This window comes from Electrophorus electricus, chromosome 1, assembly GCF_041902795.1.
Source record: "Electrophorus electricus isolate QZ-2024a chromosome 1, ASM4190279v1, whole genome shotgun sequence".
NCBI lineage: Eukaryota > Metazoa > Chordata > Actinopteri > Gymnotiformes > Gymnotidae > Electrophorus > Electrophorus electricus.
In genome coordinates, this window is record NC_137497.1 from 36,112,873 (window position 1) to 36,136,858 (window position 23,986).

General features: G+C 48.3%; 3 protein-coding genes across 7 annotated transcripts in view; 2 read left to right on the top strand and 1 right to left on the bottom strand.

Annotated features, from left to right (window-relative positions):
- The first annotated feature begins 2,071 nt into the window (after window positions 1-2,071).
- On the top strand, window positions 2,072-9,118 carry smpx (small muscle protein X-linked). 2 transcript variants are annotated; one of them, XM_081717940.1, is made up of 5 exons: window positions 2,072-2,167; window positions 4,955-5,019; window positions 6,665-6,751; window positions 6,916-7,051; window positions 8,016-9,118. In XM_081717940.1, the coding sequence occupies exons 2-4, from the start codon at window positions 4,981-4,983 to the stop codon at window positions 7,039-7,041; spliced, it is 252 nt and encodes an 83-aa protein (XP_081574066.1). In that variant the 5' UTR covers window positions 2,072-2,167; window positions 4,955-4,980; the 3' UTR covers window positions 7,042-7,051; window positions 8,016-9,118. The 2 variants fall into 2 exon arrangements, with proteins under 2 accessions (XP_081574066.1, XP_026863842.1); XM_027008041.3 differs by lacking the exon at window positions 2,072-2,167 and adding an exon at window positions 2,922-3,109.
- Window positions 9,119-11,566: 2,448 nt separating this feature from the next.
- klhl34 (kelch-like family member 34) lies at window positions 11,567-15,339 on the top strand. Its single transcript, XM_027008123.3, has 2 exons — window positions 11,567-12,373; window positions 12,514-15,339. Exons 1-2 carry the CDS (start codon window positions 12,006-12,008, stop codon window positions 14,282-14,284), a joined length of 2,139 nt encoding a protein of 712 aa, XP_026863924.3. The 5' UTR covers window positions 11,567-12,005; the 3' UTR covers window positions 14,285-15,339.
- A 654-nt stretch (window positions 15,340-15,993) lies between these two features.
- Window positions 15,994-23,986, bottom strand: part of cnksr2a (connector enhancer of kinase suppressor of Ras 2a) — a 214,562-nt gene continuing 206,569 nt past the window's right edge. For all 4 annotated transcript variants that reach the window (XM_035526035.2, XM_035526032.2, XM_035526034.2 and 1 more), the window contains 3 exons: window positions 23,165-23,687; window positions 19,610-19,809; window positions 15,994-18,845 (listed from right to left, as the gene is read on the bottom strand). In XM_035526035.2, the coding sequence (XP_035381928.1) occupies window positions 18,615-18,845; window positions 19,610-19,809; window positions 23,165-23,687 (954 nt within the window). In that variant the 3' untranslated portion in view covers window positions 15,994-18,614. The remainder of the gene's footprint in view (window positions 18,846-19,609; window positions 19,810-23,164; window positions 23,688-23,986) is intronic.

The following is a 23,986-nucleotide window of genomic DNA, read 5'->3' on the forward strand; positions in this document are numbered from 1 at the left end:
TTTATGACATAACGTATACATTGAAAGCAATAGGTTTAGCCTGCAGTAGATTCCCATTCTCTCTGCTGCTCCTGTCTCTGTTTCTCTCTCACACACACAGACATCTTTGCCAGGGGTGCAGTGAGGTTTTTCGAGGTGTGGAGAAAATGCTCAAGTAGGCCTGGTTATATATGCTTTTGCAATTTTCCCTGTTGTTTCTGAATTGCTGTTGTTATTAAAACTGCAAACACTATAACATCAGGAATTTGCCATTAATCCCAGTGTTTTTTTTTTAAAAACAAAAAAACATTTTTTTTTAACTTTAATTTTATAGACCACTATTTCAATTTATTGTGAAACATAAAGACTTTCAATCTTCCAGACAAATTATTCTGCTTAATCATGAGTCTGTCTGTATTTTTGTAAATAAGCATAATGTATAACGTATAAATAGTATTTAGATCTTTATAATCTGATTTCTTGTGCCCTTGTTTCTCTGATGTTGGTAAACATCTACAAATTCAGATTTGTATACATATCCAGGAATTTTAGAACTTTTCATTTGATATTTCATTTGAACTGTTTGCTATCTTATAGGGCATGTGCATGAAGAAAACAAATATCGTTAAATACTGTTAAATACTAATATGACACATCTGACTAGTAATTTATAGCACTTGAGAGCTTCACTAATCTAATACAATTTACTTTTCATCTTCAGTTTTATTGCAGTTGTGAACTTGCACTTATCTCATACTTCGCTTAGATGATGTGAATGTTTGCTGGGAATTACACAGACAAGGTGTGTAATATGATCTAATATCTAAGCAAATGAAAGCAGTTGGAGCAACTGAGCGTTTAATGCCATGAAAGGTCACCTTGAGACACTGAGCCCCATTTAAGGAAGCAGAGCTGCCATAGCTTTGAATATCGTCCTTAATTACAGGGCGAGGAGCAGCACTGAGTGTAAAATGTCAAGATTATTGAACAGCCCAGAGATAGGGACCATCACATCACTGTGCACTGAAACTGTCCATCTGGCAGGACAGATGAGCCTGGCTAAACCAAAAGAGCAGGGCAATTAGTCTCTCTGCAAGTGGATTTTATGAAAAGCGTAGTTACAGGATAAACAATGGCAACCAGGCCGTTGCTCTACGGCAGCGAAGGGTCACGTTCGAGACCTCTTCTTTTGTGCCCTTTTGACTGTTTGTTATTTGCATGCCCCATCTGGGGCATTTTACTGCTGGCATGGTACTCCTGAGGCGCCCGGCTATGCAGACGCTACGCAGGGCAGGGAGCCACGAGGATGAGGAAGTCTGCGATGTGCCGGGCACGGAGCGCAGGAGCGCATTTGCATAGTGCCTGTTGTCTTCAGGTTCAGAACATCCGCGCATCCCGAACTACACAAAGGAACCCAGAGGAGCGGCAATCTTGCGCCACAGTCCCCTGTGAGGTAAGGTACTTCAACAGGTCCTGATAGGAGTAGTGCGTGGGTTTGGATAGGCTGACACAGAATGGATTTGCCCTTGTGTTCAGTTATTACATTATGGTTCCATAACATCAGATCGTTATGTTATGAGAGGTTATTGATCATTGTTAAAGTGTCCTCAGGGATGGTTTATCGATTAACGTGTAAAGGATGTATATAGATATGATAGCATGGTAGGCAAGAGTTCAGTATGTGTACAAGGCTGATACTGAAAACCAAGAAGCAAGTTTGGCGATTGTAAGTCACTTAAGAGTACATGAAGCTGGATATAGACCACGAGGATTAAGAATGATGGGGAAGGTGGGCGTGTCGAATAAAGGGGAGAGTGGAGGATTTAGAGGAGAGTGAAGGGATTTTTTATGTGGTAGCATCTATGACCTGCTTCCATGTCCTGCTGGTGCCTGTTCTGTGGCCATCTGAAACCAGCCTAATTATGCTCCTGAAAACACTGTAGATTGGCAGTATTGGTCCCAGCGGGAATGAGCTGTCATGTCAAACTATAAGCCAATCACAGAGATCCCTGGGCTCTGCACAGCAGAGCTTAAATTGGGTCAGGATCTTAATAAGGAGCAGGAGACGGAGGAGCAGGAGAGGACCTGGAATAGACCAGACAGGGCGTGTTGTTGAATGCTCCCACGCTGAGGAACAAAGCTGTGAGGCGGTGTAAGGAGCTGGGACCTCACTCTGACATCCGAACAGGTAAAGTTTAGAGTGGGCCGGCCTTAGGTGGAGGGTAACCTTCTCAAAACTCCAAGCAGCCTCATTCCTCCATCACCATCCATTTTCATGGTCTGCTTGAGTTCTCACTTCAGGTCACGCGTGGATTATTAACTGAAGTATGCAGTTGAAAGTCTTGCTGTTTGCCTCCTCATACCTTCTTGCACATCGAGGCCATTTTGATTTAGGTTAGAGTAGGCTAAATATACCACGATGGGGTGCATTTATGCGTGTGCGTGTGTGCGCCCTCTACAGGCCAGATGCTACATATGAAACGTTTTTTCATTTGCCTGCAATTTACATTTGATTAAGTCGTCTGTTTAGCTTCGTGGCAAAGTTGTTGTGTTGTCAGTGTTCATAACATGGTGGGATACATTAACCGATGCCGAAAACATGAAAGCGGCTTAAGGTGGTCAGTCTGTGTGACCCAGGGAGGGCTGAGTGAGCATCTACACATGCATGGAGTACTTCTACTATAAGGCTGCAGCACTCACATATGTGCTGTTAATGAGGCAGGGATTAGTGTTTTTAGGTTTTTTAAGCCTATATGCTGGGGGGGGGGGGGGGGGGGGGTTATATAGGGCACATGACTGGGTATGAACGAGGACGCCTGTGATGAGCATGTGGGCAGCCTGGACGGAAAGCAGGTCCCCTCTGTGTATCTCACTGCTATTTATAGAAAGCACAAATCCCAGATATGAGAGGAATCCCTTTGCCACTCTGCAACCTAGAGAGAGAGAGAGAGAGAGAGAGAGAGAGAGAGGGGAAGAGTCCACTGATACAGTACCGGCGAACCACGCGGGGACGAGACTGACCCGGTAAGGACAGAGCCAGAGGGAGACGTTTAGACAGTGAACGAAAGACACTTCGGCATCTGACCTGGCCTTCTCAAAGAGGAAAAGATAGTTGGATAGTTGGCAGCTGGTAAGAGACTTGGGGAAATGAGAGCATGAACATCTGTGTTGTGTCTCTGTGTGTTGTGTTGTGTCTCTGTGTGTTGTGTTGTGTGTTTGTGTGTGTGTGTGTTGAAAGTCTTTCAGTATATGCTGAGTCAGACTTGGGTTTTTTTGAGTGTAAGGTGTCAGTTTCCAAAAGAGTCTGGTGGATGTTAAAAGTCAAACAATATTTAGAAATGTGTGGGAATTTGGCCCTAACTTCTGCTAATATTTGAGTTAATTCCTTCACGCCTTTTTAAAACTGATATTTGTGTGTGGATTTTGCTTCTTCATCAGCGGCACACACTGTATTACCTACAGTCCACAGAGCACTTATCCCAAACATAATCTCTGTAGCACAATACTAAAACAATACAGCATATCCAAGTATGAGCTGGTGTTTCCCCTTCTTCAGAGTGCTAATGAAGGACTCATTTTTAATGAACTGGGGTCTAACGGGGCTTTGGCACACAGACTTTATAAAAGCAAGGTTGCTTTCAAGGGTGTTATGTCAGTTAGAACTTCAGCCGGAGGTCTCTGCCGTCTAAGCTAGTGCCGACACCCACGGGAGCACTATGGTGGCCACACCGCTTTGCATAATAAACAATGTATGTTTGTGCTATTGAGTATGTATGAAACATGCTTGATGTACGTGGTGCCACTGTTACAAACCTGCGAAGGCTTAATTTGAAATTTGATTTGAATAATAGTGACTGTGATGGCAAAGGGGAGGTAGGAACTAGGCAAGTCCTTTTGCTTCGTACAACTTTGACTTTGGATGACTACAGTTTCAAAAGGGAGAAAATAAGTGCATGACTTGTGTATATACTTGTATATTAAACATATGATGGTGGACATATTTTGGAGGACTGAAGAAATGTTTTAGGGGGAGAGTTTTTGGGTATGTAAGCAGAGGGACTGTATGCAGAACAGCTGCAGAGAGCCAAGCGTCGCTCTCAGCAGATACAAATATAGCCACGCTCCATGGCCAGACACCACACCTCTTTAAGTCCCGAAGCTCCACTGTTGATGTAAACAGCAACCCCAGTTACAGTTGCTAAGGCTACTAGCAATCTGCTTGAGTGTCTCTCCTACTGTGAGCACCGTCTGGATGAAACAGGACAGAATCCGACAGGGAGAGAGAGAAAGCGATAGTTCAGTCATGAATACGGGCCGGCCGCCACGAGGTCGGCCTGAGGAGTGAAGTGGCGTCCTGTCCCGGGCGCTCTGCCCAGGGGAACGCGTCCACAGCGTGAGCCCTCCTGGCCTCTCGGCGGGTCACATACCCACACTTTGCTGCTCTTTCCACGGGGTCATTTACATGTGTAGAAAACGATGGACTAACACCAGCGCATTTCTGCTTGCTCTCTTTGGATTATGGACGCCACTGTTACATCTCCAGATCTCGTGCGTCCATAAAGGCGTCCTTTATGAGAACAGATGCAATGTAGGCTGTGCATCTCGCACCTGAGCTTGAAAGAAGACTGTGTATTCATGCACCGCCATAAGAGGTCAAATCAGTAGTCCCACCATGCGGTTTTTGGTTCCGTGCTGGCCTATGTGCCCATACATATGTGTGGCCCATGACATGAACCCCATTCAGTATGGGCATAAATGATTTATGTGGACCAGTCCCTCCCTGCCTCTCTCTCCAGATGTTGCTTAGCAACGGAAAGACTATCCCCTAGCACCTGAAAGCCAGGGGCATACAATGGCCTAAGTTCCTGGCGTTGTCCCCGTACACACGTTCGCACGATCCCCCACAAACCCTTACTTTCAAACGAGTGTCTGAATTCACATCTGAGTGCTCCAGCTTTCTTTCTTTCGTCTGCAGAAGGACCTCGGACATCAGCCTGCGTGATGTCTAAACAGCCATCGTCAAACGTCAAAGCCTTGCAGGTGAGCACAACAGGTGTGTGCGTGTGTGTGTGTGTACGCATGTGTGAGTTTATGCATGACTGTGCTCTCATTATAATGTAAGAGTATGTACAGCATGGGACCGTCCTTCCTAAAGAAGCCCTGTCCTTACTCATGCCTGGTTTATGAAACAAACCAAACATATCAACATTTTAGGAGTTTAATCAGAAAAGCAAGTTCTGTTGTGAACACTGAGGAATTACTGTAAAAACACATTTCAAATGCACGCGGCATTACAGTAGCATTTCACAATTCACATCAAGCCCAGTGATGTACATCAAATACATAGAGAATCTTGCTCATGCTTTTGTTTCTAGTTTTTTTCTTAATCTGAATTGGAAATCTTTCATCTTGCTCAAACATTCTGATAAACACACTGCATATAAAAATAGACACACACACTTCAGTTAAAGTGACCACCGATGGTGGCAAACTGTTCTGTGTTGTTTGGCTTGGCAAAGAACACAATTTATCAAAAATGTGGAGCTGCAGTATTGAGAGAGAGAGAGAGAGAGAGAGAGAGAGAGAGACAGAGAGAGAGAGAGCGAGAGAGAGAGATTGAGGAAAAAGAAAAAAGAGCTTGTGTTCTTACCACGTATCACCATAGCGCAGAAACACACAGAGCATAGCTCGCATACAAACATTGGACACGGCAGCCAAAAATAGACACCCTTTCTCTTTCCATAAAAGCTTTCCATATACAGAATAATCTATTAAAAAAGCCCAACATGTTCACACATTAAGAATTGTAGATATGGTCCAACTGAGGGGCCCAGTCAGAGCAGAAGACTGGTCATGCACAGAGGAAGTGTGTATGGTCATTAACGTACAGCCAAGTGCAGAGCCCTGAGACCCCTGCCTGTCTGACTGATCAGACAGCAGTTTGGCTGTTTCTCTTATAATGGGGAAGTTTCATATTTTGGCCCGGGGAAGCGATTCTGGCAGAAAAGTCCTAACCTCACTCTAGCTGCAAAGCCGGGAAACTGGTGAGCAACCTCGAGATCAGCTAGAATGGCATTAACTACAAAAAAAGACCCAACGCTATCAAAGAGAGAACATGGAAGAGACGAGAACTAAGATTCTGCAAATCAAAGCCAGGCAATGCGATGTGCTGGATATAAGCAGAATATCATGAAAGAAAATACACAAACGGCCCAGTCATTGGGTAATGACGATGATCCACTATGGCTTGTACTGCTCGGACTGTCACCGTGAACATACACATCAAATCTGTTACACTGCTGTGCGTTTCCCCTTCTAATGCAATGAATGCTAAGACAGAGACCCGTTGTAGGCTGCTGCTGCGGTCATGGACAGTTACTCCACCCTGACTCCACTGGTCTCACCTGTGCCTCCAACAGCTGACTTTTCACCGAAATGCTTTGCGCTTTAGAGAACATGCTGAGCTTCAGCAGAAAGATGCAGCCCGTGTCTGGAATTATGGGAAGACCTCCCAATTGCAAGGGCATTACCCTGCTCTATGCAGGCTACTCTACAGTTAATCTTCCAGACCTCATTAATAATGTGTGGTGTTGCGCCCTTGTTTTTATTTAAGCCTGATCTCAGCACAAAGCTATAATGGTGGCGAGGGTCGTTTGATTTGTTCTTGCCCATGTCCGTCTTAAAGGCCAACCTCAATATTCCAATGGGAGCTTTGCGTCCGGGGGCGGGGCATCCTGTGAAGAGGAGAGATGAGTCAGTGGACATAGAAGAGGTCAGCACCTAAAATGTGTTATAAGCTTGTCTGTAAAATACACACAAACAAACACACATGCACACACGAATGACTCAACACCCACATATGTCCAGATGTGTCCAGCTCTGCACGAAGCTCATAGGGTCTAGTGCCATCATGTGCTGTCTTGCCTGGCCTCTCAGGCTCCGGCAGTCTCTCCAGAGGAGAAGAAGCACCTGCCCGGTGCCGTGAAACTGCCAGGCCCGGCTGTCAACCTCTCCGAGATCCAGAACGTGAAGAGTGAGCTCAGATGGGTCACTAAGGACTAGTCCCACATCGGTAGGACTCTCAGTCTCGCCCCCCTTTCCACACAGATTATACAATACATCCTACTGTATGTAAATCAAATAACTAGTAGCTGGAATTTGTTCTTTTTATTTTCTGAAACTTAATATTCTTACTCAAGAAAACTTGCAGAAAGTAGTAACTGGAAAAAAGTATAAATGTGACATTAAGTGAAAATATAAAGCACAGTTGTCTAGTATAGTTCTTCCCTAAATTAGGCAGCAGTTAACAAAGCTTTGTGTCTGTCATTTGTCTCCCTGTTGGAATTGTCAACTGGGGGAAAAGCAGTAGTCGATCACTTACACACATACGCACACAGAGCAAGGTCAGGATAAAGGATGGAGTATTTTATTAGTGCGTCATACTCCTGAAATTGCTGCAGGCAACACAGCCTGCTGTGTTCACAACCAGCCACAGGGTGTCAGTAGTGCTACTAAACCGCTCCGTTCATGTGAGTTTGTATATGAGAATGTGTGTGTGTGTGTGTGTGTGTGTGTGCGTGTGTGTGTGTGTGTGCGTGCATGACTGCGCACATGAGTGCATGCGTGTGTGTTAAAGGGTGTGAGTGTGAATCAGGGTCTATTAATATGGATGACAGAGCTGGGCTTGGTGGGGCAGTGAGAACCCGTCTGTAGTGTGACTGTCCCAGCATGGCTCCCCAGGGCCTGCCAACATTCAGCAAACACACATGCAGCCTGTGACCCAATCCTTCCATCTGGAGACGGTGTGCGCACGCGCGCGTGTGTGTGTGTACACGTATGCGCACATACGTGTGTATGCGAGTGTGTGTGCGTGAGCACGTACATGAGAAAAAGCAACATAGGAAGGTGTGCAGAGGCACTATGTGAGACCAAGGGATACATATATAACCCAGCCGATGGAGGTTAGATAGTGTACTATTTGAAGTGAGGTATTTGTTAGTGTGCTATGTTTAATTAAGTGTTCCCTTTTTGAACAGGTGACTTCCCCATCTCCATCCCTCATGTTCAGGAAGCTCTACCAGCTTTGCCATTCAATCTGATTTCTCCATCAACTAAGGGTCAGCTCCAACTAACCCCAACTTCACAACACACCCCAACTCCAAAACCTCCAACTGCTCCAACCAAGAGGCTCATCAGACAATTGAAGCTGAGCATTCCTGCAGTAACCCCATCCCACTCTGGCCTTAGGTTGAAAATACACACCAGAAGACGACAGTGGATTGCACCTGTACATGGACTGATGGGCAGGAAACCGTTGGTTTTAGACCAGGCTTTAATCTGTTTGATGTCAGTCATTTCAAAGCCTTATAATGAACCCTGTAGCCTAGCCTCCTTTGTGACTCCCTGTTTAAGCCTACCATGTGTGGTCTGACAGTGAGTAGATCTCATAGCCAAACTGCGAGTCTCTTTGCTTTCACGTGTGGAGTGACATTTTTAAATTCTTTTTATAGATCCTGAATCATGCTGGATTATGCAAGTGTACTGAATTCTGTGGTAGCAAGATTAATCCGCACTGTCCGTAGCAAAAGTGACGAATGCCACCTCGCCACATTCAGTCTGAACAAATGTGAGACACTAAAAAACAAGACTATTTGTTTTCCCTTTCACTCCATGGTCTTTGCTCTTAATTCACTCCATGTTGTTGCCTCTGCTTCGACGTGATCCTGCGTCTTTGTTATGTGCGAGCTGCACTGCGGAGTGTGGGCTGACACGTACCGAACCACGACTCCGTGTGCTCACGAGCAGCGCCGGTGTGGGAGGGGGAAGCAATCATTTGTTGTTCTTTGAACACACTGAACTGGATTTGGAATGCTTTGCCACTCCGTTTCATTAGCTCTCAGACATGCGACTTGGGAGGAGCTGCTATAGGATATTTTCCCAAGGGCAGAGTAAACGCTTCACTGTTCCACAGCGACGGTGGCAGGACAGCACGCCTGTCCATGTCAAAGTGTCCTTATTTGATATTCTGCGCTCTTCCTCTAACCAGACTTTGAGGCAGTCTATACCGAGGGCTAAAGGTAATACAACCTATGGAGATTTATTCGAACCTGGCTCACAAATAAAATATGCTACAACCTGTGCTGAGACGAGTTTTTTTTTCTGCTTACATTTAGTTAATTAAATTTGCTCCAATAATAAACTGAATCACTAACTGAAATCATCATTGACTAGCTTCTAACTATAACAGCAAGTATCACATTAATCATTGTATGATCATGTCAGTGTTTAGCTGTAGTGTTTTAGTCTCTTTAAAAGGCTCAGTATTTGCCTTGCAAATCACATCAGAGAGTACGTGGCTTCAATTTCCCTACCGCTTTTACCTCTTAAGTCCTTAGTTATTGACCTCTAGATGAAGGCGAAAAAACATACAAACAAAATGGATGCAATAAGCTCTACATCATGTCTGGTTGTCACAATTCTTAGGTGCTCAGAAAGAAGGCTGGTTTCTGTGTAAGAGGCTGACCAAGGGGCTTAAGGAGAGCAGGCTGCTTGTGGGACAGATCCTGAGATCAGTCAGTACAGAGGGGTTCAAAGAGGAGTGTCGCATTCGCCAGTGCAGGAGACGGGAATGTGTGCAGATTAGTGACTCTGAGAAGAGTGACCAGCCACAGAGAGACAGAGAAAGCCGCAGGCCCAGAGAACCAGCAAAGCCTCCGTAAGACTCCCAGTACCAGATGCCGATGTGTACTTAATCAACAGACTGCTAAAGCCTCTTTGAAAAATTCATTATCTAAACCCAACAATCGCCAAACAACTGTCACTTCACTATAATAATTTGTATGTACATCTCCTTGTGCTTCTATAATTGGATATTAAGCAAAAGGAAACTTTTCACCATAACATTACAGTGTGCAGAGTACATCACAGATTACCACCAAAGTGAGTGGACAGATTTTTTTTTGATTGTCTCTCAGGTCAGTCTGCCAGGACGACTTTTTGCTTTCTTGTTCTCTTTCTTACACAAACATACTCTAATAGATTCTGTACTGTAACGCATAAGAAGACACAATTTACAAATTACTGTCATAAAACTGCCACTGAAAAGTCAAATTATTGTCTCAAACTGCTGAAAATAAACAGCATGGCTCATTTTAGTATAAAGAACTATTCCAATTTACAACAACTAAATAAATCTGACTATACCAACATGCCAGCATTATATGCAAAAAATACTGCACATCATTTAAAATTCTTATTCTGTTCCGAATGTAGCAATACTCAAAGTGCAAGTACAAAAATGCCACCCAAATCCCTAAACTGGTAAATTGTTGCTTTGAGCCAACTCTAAGATTTAGCACTGTCAGGGATATTTTCCATGAAAACAAGGTTACAGATAAAGATCATTCTTTACTATTGTCTCAACACTGAAGAAACTAATGAGGAAGAAATGACAGTGTTTGCTCTGTTGTGATATTGCTGACACAGTTTAGAGAAGCAATACTGCTCACTTTGGAGCGAAAAAAGCTTTCGAAACGTCCACTGGTAGGCAAAACTTGTTTCGCCTCCTGGTCGCCTCCTGTGGGGTGTGTCACTAGAAATGCAAGTTCATTGGTTCGGGGGCACCAGCTATCTCAGACCCCATCTCCCATGCCTCATTATTTTTTAGATATATTCCCACATTTCTACAGAATTGTGTTGAACGGTAAAGAAAAACCTGGCAATGGTAATCCTCTCCTCCATCTTTTCACAACAGTGATTTTGGTGTAGCTGAACGTAACATGACGCAATGCCAAACGTTGTGCTGACTTGCTGCTGTCCACAGAGACTCACTTCTCATTTGCATACATTTGAGAAAAGCTCAACTTTTTAATGCTCTATTCGCTCCCATAATCCTCTGTGCACAATGGCCCATTCTATCTCCATAGAAACAAATGAGACGTGGAGTGAAAATCACTTCACCTCAATGTAAACGTATTGTCACATTCAGTAGTGCCACCATTCTGTTCAGTGAGATGATGTAGTGAGCAAACTGTTTAGTCCCCTAATAGGTGAGGTTATAATTGATAGTGAGGTCACTGTCTTTGGAATGCTGCTGGCACATGGATTCGGTTCTTGAGTCGCAATTTGAAGGTCTTGCAAGACGAACTGAGAAGCAGTAACCGAAAGCCAGCTACATCTCACCCGGTTCCAATTCCCAACCAGTTCGAGGCGCAGTCAGTGCAAACCCAATCACACAAAAACAGAAGCAAAAAACCCACACGTTTCTATGTATGTACAGGCTACTGGGGCATTTTTTGGTGCCTAGTAGTTCTCACTGTCGCTTACAATGTTGTGAAGTCTACAGTGCTCAAGTTACCAATTAGTGAATGGACGTGTTGTATTCTGAATACTCTGGCATGGGGACTGAGTTTGGAGTTCATCCACAATTCCCCTGAACCAAAGAACCACAGGTCACTCTGCTGGATGTGTTTAGGAGTGAGAATTAAACGAGCAGCCCTTATAATCAGCTCCGACGCCCCCCCCCCCCCCCCCCCAATCATGTCTCATCCCTGTTCTGTCTGTGCCAGGTGCTATTCAGGGATGATGATGAGATAAATTCATGAGGTCAGGTTGAACCCTCATCTTGCCCGGTCAAAAATACACATACATACACACACAACATCATAAATAACATACTGGCTCAGTAACAATCAGTCTAATGTAAAAAACTACCCTGACATTGCCTACCAAACAATAAATCTTTTACCTTCTGATTTGAACATAATAATTGACACAGTTCACCACTGTTAAATGACGGAGTGCCACACAGCTCTTGTCTGTGTTCCCTGCCCTTATACAGCACTGTATCACTCTCCCTGTCTCAGCTCTTCCATCGTGCCTCTCTGTCTGAGTGCTCTTCCCCATGTTTCTATTACTGTCCGCATGGCAACGTGGGCCGAGATATCGGCACGGGTGGTGGCAGACAGGCATCTCGTGCTGCCTAGCTCCCGTATTTACCAAGGGACAAAGTTCACGTGGTGCCAATCATGGTGAACAACAACCCTGGTCTTGCAGTCCTAATACTCCCAACTGGACCAAAGGAAAAGGGCACGGCTTTTCGGGTGGAGAGGCGCCTGGTTGCCTACCCTCCTGTGTGGCTCCTCCCAGCCCCCTGCTGTGGGTACTGGGAGTACAGACATGCCTATCCAGGGAAAATAAGAGGGGCAGATCACGGGACAGTCGCCCACCTCTGCCAGAGTCGTAATGCTGAAGGGTTTGTGGGCTGTCCATTGGCTGGCGCAGTGATGGTTAGCCCTCCCATGTTTTTCTATGGTGCTTGTGGGCTACTCATTCCGGCAGCTGCATCGCTGAACAGTGACCTTCTCTCCTTCATTCTGCAACCGTCATTCCGCAAGGGCAAGGCAATTTCCTCTCGCTTCTCTCCTGTCCCTTTTCCCTCTCTACCCCTGGTTATTCTAATTTGAGTCTTTTTTTTGTTACCATCTTTTTTCTGTGCACCTCTTTCTCCTGGTCTTCTCCATTTTTTTCTTCTCTCTCAATAATGAGTTACTTTCTGATGTTTAGTAAGTCGCATGGGGATGGGGTTCTGTCTCGCTACCAGAACCTGCGGATGGCGGGACGGATGTGCGATGTTGCCTTGGAAGCTGAAGGCAAGGAGTTTCCTGCTCATCGCGCCTTGCTGGCCTGCTCCAGCGACTACTTCTGGTCCCTGTTCCAGGAGCACACCCTGGAGTCCAGGGTTCGCGCTATCAGCCTATCTGCCCTGTCTTCCACTGGCTTGGAGCAGGTCCTGGACTTCATCTACACCTCGTGGATTTCGCTATCCCCCTGCACCCTGGAGGACACCCTGGAAGCCGCGTGCTATCTCCAGGTCACGCATGCCGTGGATCTCTGTGCTCGGTATATCTCAGACGGCCTCAGTCTGGACAACTGCTGCTTTTTCGCCAACGTGGCTGCCCGTTACGGCCTTTCAGAGGCGCTCACGGTCACCAACCACTTCATTGCATTTAACATGGCAAAGCTGCTCGGCACCAGCAGGGGTAGGACTGGGCTGCTGGAGCTGAACCTCGATTCTTTCCGAGAGGTCCTGGGATCCGAGGAGATTCCGGGGGTGGAGGAGGTGGCCATGCTGCACCTGGCTCTGGACTGGCTGGGCTCCAACACCATAGCCACCCTGGAAAGCAACTCCTTGCTCAGCCGCGTCCGATTTGGGCTGATTCCTCCCAGGGAGCTGTCCCGCCTGGGCGCCCTGAAACCAGCCCTGCGCACGCCGTTCATTCACAGCCTTGTGCAGAAAGCCTTGTATTACCACATGCAGGTTGCACTCAAGCCGCTGCTGCAGAGCATCCATACGAGCTTGAGAACGACGAGCGGTAGAGTGCTCCTGGTGGGAGGGGGGCCCGAGGCGGACCGGCCCAGGGCGCAGATCCAGAGCTATGACCAGCACAGCAGGAAGTTCCGCCCACTGTCCGTCGCCATGCCAAAGAAGCTCCAGCATCAAGGCGTTTGCGTGGTGGGGAACTTCCTGTTCGTGATAGGAGGTGAGCAGGTGGAGGTGGACGAGGAGAGTGAGAAGACGGCAGTGATGACGACCTCTGACCGAGTGTGGCGCTACGACCCTCGGTTTGAGCGCTGGGAGGAAATGGAGCCACTGCTACAGCGGAGGGCACAGTTCTCTTGCTGTGTGGTGGAGGGAGTTATCTACGCCATAGGGGGACGGGGCCAGAGAGGAGAGCCGGCCTTGTCTTCGGTGGAGAGGTATAACATGAGGGCGGGCTGCTGGCGTAGCGGGCCACCTTTGCCCAATGCTATCCATGGTCAAGCCTGCGCTACAGTTGGCACAGGTGTTTACATCTCAGGTGGTATCCATGGCACCCAGTCTGAGAGCAGCAAAGAAGTACTATTTCTAAATACCTCAGGACCTGCTGCCTGGAAAAGACGTGCTGCAATGTCTATAGCCAGATTTGGCCACCAGATGGCGACGATAAAAGAGTACATCTATACCTTCCTGGGCATGTACGAACCATTTTGCGACATTGAGCGCTACGACCCGGAGCAAAACCAGTGGACGAGACTTAAGCCGCTTCTGCAGGACCGCTTTTGCTACGGACTGACAGTCAGTCCAGGAGGGCACGTGCTGCTGTTCGGAGGCAGGAAGTGGCAGGACGGACAGGAAGTGTGCACTGCGAATGTACTGGAGTACGACCCTGAATATGACAGCTGGAGAGAAGTGTGTAAACTGCCTGTGCCATTATCTGGGGCTCACTGTGCTGTAATGACCATCCAAGAACCTATAGAGACATAGGAGGTAAAAGTCCATTCCATTCCATATGCACACAGAGAACGCCGGGGTTTCCACTGCCTGACTCTCTGCCGTGGGAGACCGAAAATGATGGTTTTTCAATTGGTGCACTCTGAAATTGGGAGAGGCTGAGAACGGATGGCAGCTCAAGGGGAAGGAAGGAGAACTCTGACATATCCAGAGCTGGTGGACCGTGAGAGAGGTGGAATGCGATCAGTGTGTGTGCAGGTGCAATGGGGTTTGACCTCCTGAAAATGGAACTGCTCCACAGGCTTATTAGAAATGCAAACAGGTAAACCAGAGGAAGTCTGGCACTGGAGACATGACACCGACACAAATCCAGAAAACCATGTCAGCAACAGGAGCCGGGATGAGCTGATGGTCCAAAACAAGTCCAAGATTCCTGCGATTCCTGCAGTGCTCAGCAGAGCAAAGGACAGAGTTAAGGATAAGTATTTTTGATAGTTGAACAGCAGTATATCATATCGAGAAGAACCAACAAGGGGAATTTCACAGTGCAAATGAGTTAAAAAATGAAGTGCAAAAATGCACACATCCTTGGACATGAGCTGCATATTTGGCCTGGGATACAGGTTCAGGGCTAGAGACATGAAGTGTTATGGTGAGCGAAGGTCAGAGACAGAGAGCTTAGGCAGAGGACAGGAGAGCAGTGGACAAGAATGAGAATGAAGATTGTGATTAAAATAGCATTTGAGGATATAAGGTATGCAAATGCACTCGAATTCGGCGCAAGTGTGAAGGTCTCTGAGTGTGTGTGGGATGAAGCCTAAAGGAGGGGAAAAAAAGCATAGATTTAGCAGGGCTCTCTATATTTGCATAGACAAACACTAAAAACAGGCTGCTCTTCTCTCAAAACTCAGCAACAAAACAGACTCTAGAGTGTTTCCCATTGACAGCTGTAAGACTAGCTTCAAAAAGTTCAGATGTCAGTAGAAAACCGAATAGAAGTCATGGGGGCACTTCTAAAATGCGTCAAACTGGCTGCGTGTATTGTGATTATTTTGGCAAAAAATAAAATTTATCTGCCTAGAGTGAAATCCTTCTGCTCTGCCTGCTTAATGTTTGGACAAAGTCCTTCAACCTAATCAAAGCGTTTCAGCACTAAACCAGAGAAGTACCTGAATAAACGGACTGAGAGCAAGATCATTTCGGCATGGTCCCCTGAAGAAGCCATTTGGAGCCATTCACTTTCGATTAGCTGTAACCCGGCTTAAAATAAACTAAATGATTAATGAGTAGCAGTAAAACCAAGAAATCTGAACTGGGGGGTGGTGGGGTGGGGACTGGGAACCACACTAGGGTGCAGTGATTAAGGCAAGAGATATAAAGAGACAGATGTGTTAGAACACAGCACGTTAACACCGTGCGGCCTGACAGTGAGGGCAGAGCTTAGCAGAGAGGATGAAGAGACAAGGAGATGAATGGAGCTAGCTGCCTATTAGCTTTGCCGCTGAGCTCAGGGGAGGACGCTGCATGGGCCACATCACTGGCTCCGTCATCCTTTGGTGTTCTAGCAGAGCCCATTAGCACTGCCGTGGAGGTCCCCCCATACACGCCTACTGGGAACAGGGAACCAAGCTGGAACGTCCACACGCGCCTGCGTGCTTGGCTCTGGCTCAGTGAAGGGGTCCGACGGGCAGACCCAGGGGAAGGACTTTGAAAAGGGAATAAGACCTAGTAAATATAATGACTGTGGTTTCATGAGCAAAGTTTTATTGACTTTAACCACATTAACCTTAAAACTGGGTAAAGCAATGACCTTCTAATTAAATAAGGAAATAAATAAGACAAAGTAATCTTTTCCAGGTAGTAAGCTAAACACACCACACATTGACGGCACTGTCCAAACCACATGCCTAGTTATAACAAATAAGGACAGGTAGTAGTCTGGATATAGATTTACTAGACTGGTATGCAGATTTTAACTGTAAAGGCATCCTTCCAGATTTGGTATCTGGATATCTTCATAAGTTTAGCCTGTGATATCACAGAGAGAAATAAGTGGGTGGGTGTGGAGGTGCAATTCCCATTAAAAAAAGAAGAAGGGGAAGAAGAAACCAAAATAAACAAAAAAACATTCCTAACAAACAAAATCAAATGTGACAGAATTCAAGATAACCAATATAGTAATTCCATATCCAGTGGTAAACATTTTGTAGCCTTTTTGAAAACTTACTGAATCTAACAAGATGTACATAGTGATATTGGCTATATAATCACATTATCATGTAAATAAAACATCAGTTTAGTATAGAAGGAAACTCTTCTACTACAGTATGTTTTGTGAGAGGATTTTCTCTCATAGAACTGCAATGATGTCAATGTACATTATAATACACATATTAATGTATCTAATCTTTATCTTACATTAAACTCTGTTCAGAACATTCAAAATAGTCTAAAAATCACACACGTCCTTGGGTTCCTCTGAGAGCTTGATTGCTTTTGGTTGTTGTGTACAGTCACTGAAGACAAGAATTCAGCTCAAAGTGAAACACTGAATTTCGCTCATCTGCCAGCACTGATTAAAAAAAAAAAAGAAAAAGCAAAACCACAAGAGTAAACTCTGTTATAATGTATCTGAGCCACGCAGCGCAAGGAGAGCCTGTGCACCGCATATGGAATCGCAAGCTTTACAAACTGTTCAATATCGGTGTGTGCTGACATACAGTTAATATCAAGAGGACTGTTACTGCCGTGGGCAGCTGTTGAGGGGAGTTCAGTAACCAAGGCAACAGCCTTCATCAGTCTTAGCATGTGTGGCGCCCGCACCGAGAGCGGAGGTGTGCGCGGCCGACGTCGCAAACGCTCCCCCTCATCAGCTACGACGTTCCTGGCGCCACGGCATCACGCTGAGGGAGAAAATGGATGCTGTCCACAGAGTCAGGCATCAGGAAACGAAAGGCCAAGAAACCAAAACCGCACCTTCCCCCGGGGCCGAATTCGGCGCCGCGGCCCGAAATAAGAAAGAAAGAAACCAACCTCCTCTCTGAGGAAATGTCGTAAGGCTAGACTAGAATCCCCACCCTGACATGTGCAGTCTGTGCACGAGGCTTTTAGGAACCGGCACAGGAGTTGGCGAGGCAGCCGTGCACGGGTGCAGGTGTGTGCGGGGCAGCTGCTCCCACACATTTTATTTGCAAAAGAGCCAGGCTTCATTACAAAGCACAGGCAGACTGGCTCTGTGAAGCAGAGCTCCCGAACCGTATGGAATGAGGCTTAGATGATTCGGGCTGCAGACAAACACGGTCTGCGCTGTGCAGCTGTGATCACAGGGTTATGTAGGCTGAGCACACCATGTATCCATCTCTCGCTCTTTCTCTCTCTGTGTGTGTGTGTGTGTGTGTGTGTGTGACTATGCCTGTAAGGAGATTGCCCTTTAAAGACTAGGAGAACTGCTAGACCAGGAGTCTAGGAAAGGTCTCCTGCCGTGGGCACTTAGCCAGAGCTACAGGTAAGAGCTCTATGTTAAATGAAACAAAGCAAATTCACCAACATCTGTAGCTCCTGAAGTGGTTAGTTTCTAAATCAGCCATCTGATCACACACGCAATGCGTCCAGACGCAACAGGTGCACTCGCATGTACTGGTACAAAAGGTCACAAGCATACAGGCCGAGTGAGAAAGTGTGATTGAGCAGGCCTGCGCTATTTGCTGGCATGAAGTTTGGTGTAGAGTGTGTCCATGAACATCTTACATGCAGCTTCATTAAAAGCTGCTCTGATATCCCATTGATTCAGTGTCCTGTTTTTGTTCTGTCGATTCAGTCTCCTGTTTCTGTCCTATCGATTCAGTGTCCTGTTTCTGTTCTGTCGATTCAGTGTCCTGTTTCTGTTCTGTCGATTCAGGGTTCCTTTCTTTCATCTCGCAGTCACAGGGTTTTCTACCATATTAGGCTCTGCAGTGTCCTGCCGTGTGGGTGTAGGCTGTGTCTAAGCTGGCGCTGACCATGCGCTTTCCACGACAGTCCTTGCCTCCCTGGGAATGGTGGACCAGTAGCCATGGTAACCCAGCCATGCTAAAGTCCAGCACTTAGAGGCCAGCGGGCTGCCTGGAGCCACGGCTTCATCACTCCGGTTGTGTTCCTGTGCCTGGCAGCACAAGTCCGTTTTGTTAGATGTTTGAGTTTTTAATACAGCCGAGATATGAGTTCTGTTGGCACACGATTCAATCGACAATAAACTAAGAGTCCTTTTTCCTACAGTACAGGTGTTCAAATGTTTGAATTTTGAATTTCAAAATTCAAATGTTCAGTATCATGTGTTTTCGAAGGTCCTGAGAGAGGCCGGTTAGAGTGCATGTGCATGCATGGATCAGACGTGAGTCTCAATATAGGAGTGTGTGTGAGAGAGGGAGGGGGTGCGGGGGGAGGGCTCAGGGGTGGAGCCTGGGCTGGGCTCGGATTGGGGGCTGGGTTGCCGCTCCCGCTTGTCGTCTGCTGAGAACAGCTCCAGGTACATTCTCTTCCACTCCTGGAACTCGGAGGACGTGAGCTTGGGATTGGCCAGCAGCTTGTCGATCACTGCTACCTCCCCTTCCCTGTCCTATAGGGGGGGGGGCGCAGAAACAGTGGAGGGTGGGCACGTTACTCTCCATCACATGAAGGTTAGGAGGTCAGACTCACGGCACGCCACAGGATGTTAGCTAACACGTAAAGCCAACGCGCGCCCACTCAGGTGAGCATAGCGACAAGAGCGTGTGGAGCAGAGACACACACACGCACGCACGCACACACACACACACTTACACACACCATGCTAGGTTCAGAGTCCTCTGGCACTGTGGGCCTCACTGCCCATAGAATCTACCATACTTCCTTTCTTAGGGGCCAACGCCTACAACACCCACAATGCAACAGGAGTCTGCCGCAGAACAAGCACAGAACAGCAGCACGGAGGCCCTAGCAGAGGCAGACGCGACCTGGGCATGCCCGCGGGCCGACAGGACCGCAAGCCAGGGCGACCCAGACAGAGAAGCGTAAGCCCCGATTCACGGAGCCTGCCACACAGCGCCGCCAGATGGCGCTCCAAGAAGCCAGGCACATGTTAGGAGACAGCGAGACACAGATGAGGCTCCAAGACAGCAGCACGGGGGGCTGCATGCTATAGCATCATGGTTTCCCCCTTAAGCACCCCCCCGCTACGGACGTTCCATTACGGTCTTGCACACGCCCCCTTGCCAGCATCGCTGCAGCTGTCTTCTGAGCCCCGCGGACGCCTGGACGGACAGACAGGGACCGAGCGACAGGCAGGACAGACGAAGACGCGCAGGACAGACACAGACGCGCTCCCGACGGCGGCCCCGGTACCTTGAGCGTGCTCTGTAGGATGCGCAGGCGGTGCACTTTGTCGTTGAGCAGCGGGTCGTCACAGCGGCGCACAAAGGAGTGCTTGTAGTCCAGGCGGCTGGAGATGCGGCGGCTGCCCAGCGGAGACAGGCTGGCGCGCTCCAGCGCCCGGTACAGGTCTCCCAGTGAGTCCGCCTGGCCCAACCGCTCCCGCTCACCGCCTGAAGAGGGCGCCGCGCACACACACACACGCACGCACACACACACACACACACACACACACACACACACAGTCAGGAGAACGGGAAGCAGCGAAAAACACAGATGCATGGTAGTCACCAAGCACCGTAAATACTGTGGACCACTCATGGCTGGGTCTCGCCACAGTGCAAAGAAAAAGAACGGGAACCTGAAGGTTTGGTCGGGCTCCTGGGCCCTGATTGGCTAATTCAGGGTCGTTGTCTAAACAAAGTGCTATCGCTGGGTGTATGAGGGCAGTGTGGAGGCTTCCCTCATTTGGCTCCTGTCACCCAGGCTGAGCAACGGGACTCTAATAGTAGGGGAGCAGGCTGAAATGAAGGCGAACAAAGCGTCTCCTCAAAGCTATTGGGTCTTAATTATTAATTACTCCTGAACAGCACAGAGATCTGTAAACATCCAGCTCACTCCTCACTCCTCTCGTCTGTCTCTGCATCCTTCATCATGTCCTCCTCCACCCACACACTTTCTCTCAGCCTGCAGTCTCAGCGCACACACACACGCACGCACACACACACACACGCACGCACGCACGCACGCACACACACACACACGCACGCACACACACGCACGCACACACACACACACACGCACGCACACACACACGCACGCACACACACACACGCACGCACACACACACGCACGCACACACACACGCACGCACGCACGCACGCACACACACACATCAGCAGAGCTGATGACATAGATACACGTCCTCCTTCTTGCGCTCTCCCTCACACACGTGCACAGCGCACGTGCACACGCACAACCCCCACGTGCGAGGACACGCACACATACAGCCCCCACGCGCACGCGGAGAGAGGAGAGAGCAGCGTTTATGAACACGCACCGCTACAGTGCGCAAAAAAGCGCACGTAAGAGGAATGAAACTAAAGCTGCAAGTGCAGCCTTCTGGCCAAGCTGACGCCAGGCGCCCACGGCGACATTTAGCCGACGCCCACGTGCCCCTCCCACTCCCACCCCCTGCTGGTCTGGGCCTGCAGAGAGGCCGAGCTGAACAGCGACGGCCCCCTTTGTGCTCTCGGGTGGGCCGTCCCTCAACATGAGGGGTGGGGTGGGGTGGGGGGGGGCACACTGCTTTGTTTGTGGGTGTGGGCGTGTGTGTGTGCCGAGAAAGAGAGAGAGAGGGGGGGATGAGAGGGGGCAGGCAAGAGAAATGTACTGAAACAAAATGAGAGAGGAAAAGTGTGTGTGTGTGTGTGTGTGTGTGTGTCTGCATGTGTGTGTGAATCAGGCACGGATGCTGCTGTATGCGGTGACCCCCTGGTGTCTCGGAGTCTGTGCAAGGCATGTGGCCCGTGTGTAATTAACTGGAATTGATTGTGTTTGGAACAAGGAAGCCTGCTTTACCTCAGGCTGATTCCTGTGCACACAAAACAGAATGCCTGAGGGCTCCCGTGCTACCACGCTTCACCACACGAGGGCAGCAGTTCCTCAGCCCAATGTGCTTAACGATCATAGCGCCTATAGTACAGATGTGAGACTAGCTTAGTCATGTCTCTTGTTATGAGTACGGTTAAGGTTTAGACGAGGTTAGCGTAAAACATATTTACGCAGAGCATAGAGGCATGGACAAAGTAAGGGAGAAAGAAATGAGAACTGAAAGGGGAGATTCACTCTCTCTCAGAGCAGGTCACGTGAAGCATTAAAAACCTGTTGTTCATCGCTAAATCTCTGTAATAAAGTTTCACAGCTGCTAGACTGAGTGGTTGCTCTGCATTAATGGTAGCGGCTCCAGAGCACCACGTAGCCTCATGTGCTGTCTGTGTGAGGCAATGAGTCTTTTGGTCCTCGCTGTCGCTGGCCCCTGGGGACCCGTGTGTGGCCCAGTCACAACTGATAGGATCTGCTGCTCTGTGATCTCCGGCAGGTGGTGGAGCAGGCTGAGATAGGGCCTCTGAAGATGACTAATCCACCTCCGTGCACGAGAGACGGAGGGAGGGAGGGAGAGAGAGAGAGAGGGAATAAGAAGGAAGACAGAGAGAGGGAGAGGAGACTTGGAGGCAGGACGTGTACAAGGGAAAGGAATAATAGTGTATTAAGAGCCTGGGATCCTATAGAGTTTATACAGTAGGAGTATTGGGGGTATTTAGAGGGGAAGGGAGTACTGAGATCCAATGGGATCACATCAATGATGCTAAGTGGGGCAGGACTTCCACAGACAAAAAAACCCACACACACACACACACCACTATTTCTGGGAGAGGCGTGTGTGTGTGTGAGGGAGAAGAAAAGAGCGCGCGTGCACCTCAGCACAGCAAGCTGCAGAGGAACAGACTGCACTGCTGACAAACCTCCACCAACACAGACCACCTTTCACTGCTTCCTACTGCGCTCGCTCGCTCACTCTCGGCCAGAGAGATGAAGAGATGCGGAATGAAGGGATAGGGGAAGTCTCTGTATCTACTTCATGTCTAGTACTAGCAGCGCAAAGACGATTTCAAACAAGCAAACAAAGAAAGAAAACAAAACAAAGAACAAATAACCTCCTGTGAATCCTACTTCTGGAGAGCTTCCCTCGGCAGCCCGAGTCTGCGGCGTGCAAACGGCAGGCCATCCGAGGCACGACTGGGCCGCCCCACTTATGCTGTTACACCTGATGAGCAGGACTATAAAAATTAATGAAGACGCCATCGTATTTTAGCCTTTTGGGAGAAATGGAGTGGCTAGCTGGATTGCACATAAAAGCAAATTACTATAAAACACTTGAAGACCAGTGGTGCACCGTACACAACACAAACAAATAAACGAATATAACTAACAAACTCATCTGTAATACCACCATATGGGCTCGCATCGATAATCAATGTTCTCTGTTACAGAACAAGTGCTTTCTTGTGCACTTTTAAAAAAGATTTCTGGTTTCTGGAATTCTACTGGCCAGAACAAAGAGGGTGTGTGTATATAGACAATTACTATGTATATTGTTAGCAGGTACTCTCATCCAGGTAGACTTAACTATAGTAGACCAGTTCAGGGAAAACTTGCAAGGGTCTTTACCATAAAAACAAGCCTGTTCTTTCCTGACAGTCCTTTAGGAGTATTACTTTAATCCTATTAGGTTTGCTGGAAAGTTCAGGGATGAATGACATGCTATCACATGCTTATTAAGAATATTGGCCCAATCCATGCCTACCAGTTAATAACAATATTAATCATCCACAATGCTGCCCCAGAATCATATCTCTGGTGCTTCTAACACAATCGTGCATATGGCAGCACTATACGCTTATGAAGCATATGAGCGGTGCAGAACTGTGGCCAGAGCACACATGGCGTGGCGCTGTGCAGACTCACCATCGACGCAGTGACTGCGGCTCAGTTCCCGACGCGGGGGGTCGCGCTGCTCGGCGATGCCGGCGGAGGGCGCAAGCAGGGCGCGCAGGCCGCCGTCGCGGGGCAGCGTGAAGCTGCGGGGCTTCCCGCCGGCGGCAGCGGCCGGGTCCCGGAGGCGCTCGGCGGCCTCCTCGGCGTCGTGGAAGGGCCCGTAGTGGTCGCGCAGGAGGGCGCGCTGGGCGGGGAGCGTGGACTGGCGGCGGTACTCGGGCGACAGGCCGACGGCCGGCTCGCAGAACACGGCGTCCTCCAGGGGCAGCGTCTGCAGGTAGTGCAGGCCGGCGCTGGTCAGCGGCGTCTCGATCAGGTCCTGCCAAGAGCGCCGCTGGCTGGTCGACTTGCGTGCGGGCGAGCCGCCGCCGCTGCTGCTGCCGCCCCCTGGTGGCTCGGAGCGGTACTCCTCGTGAGAGGAGCGGGACTGCGAGGTCTCGGTGGAAGACAGGCGCCCGTGTTTGGGCTCTGGATAGGGGCTCGTACAGCTCATCTGTGGAGTAGACAGGGGGCAAGATAGAAAGAGAGAGAAAGCGAGAAAGAAAGAGAAGGAATGGAAAAGGAGAGCTTTTTAGATGGATTAGAGACGCCAACTCGCCTGACCCTTCATCACCTACAGACCGATCAGATAAACGGCGCTGCTGACGTGCACGGCTGAGCTTTCCGCCCCCGTCCTTTAGACAAGACGACATGAAGAAAGTGCTCGAGTGAACAGAGACACAATGAAGCCATTTCAACTCCTTCCTGCCCGAATCAATAAAGCAGGAAGAGCGCCAGAATAAGAGATGTGGA

What these genes read in the sequence shown, in the direction of transcription:
- klhl34 (XM_027008123.3), top strand. Translation starts at nt 12,006, where the DNA reads ATGGTGAACAACAACCCTGGTCTTGCAGTCCTAATACTCCCAACTGGA. An exon ending in CTGCAACCGTCATTCCGCAA is followed by an intron (nt 12,374 to 12,513) that starts GGGCAAGGCAAT and finishes TTTTTCTTCTCT; the next exon opens with CTCAATAATGAGTTACTTTC.
- smpx (XM_081717940.1), top strand. Translation starts at nt 4,981, where the DNA reads ATGTCTAAACAGCCATCGTCAAACGTCAAAGCCTTGCAG. An exon ending in CAAACGTCAAAGCCTTGCAG is followed by an intron (nt 5,020 to 6,664) that starts GTGAGCACAACA and finishes TCCGTCTTAAAG; the next exon opens with GCCAACCTCAATATTCCAAT. An exon ending in AGTCAGTGGACATAGAAGAG is followed by an intron (nt 6,752 to 6,915) that starts GTCAGCACCTAA and finishes CTGGCCTCTCAG; the next exon opens with GCTCCGGCAGTCTCTCCAGA.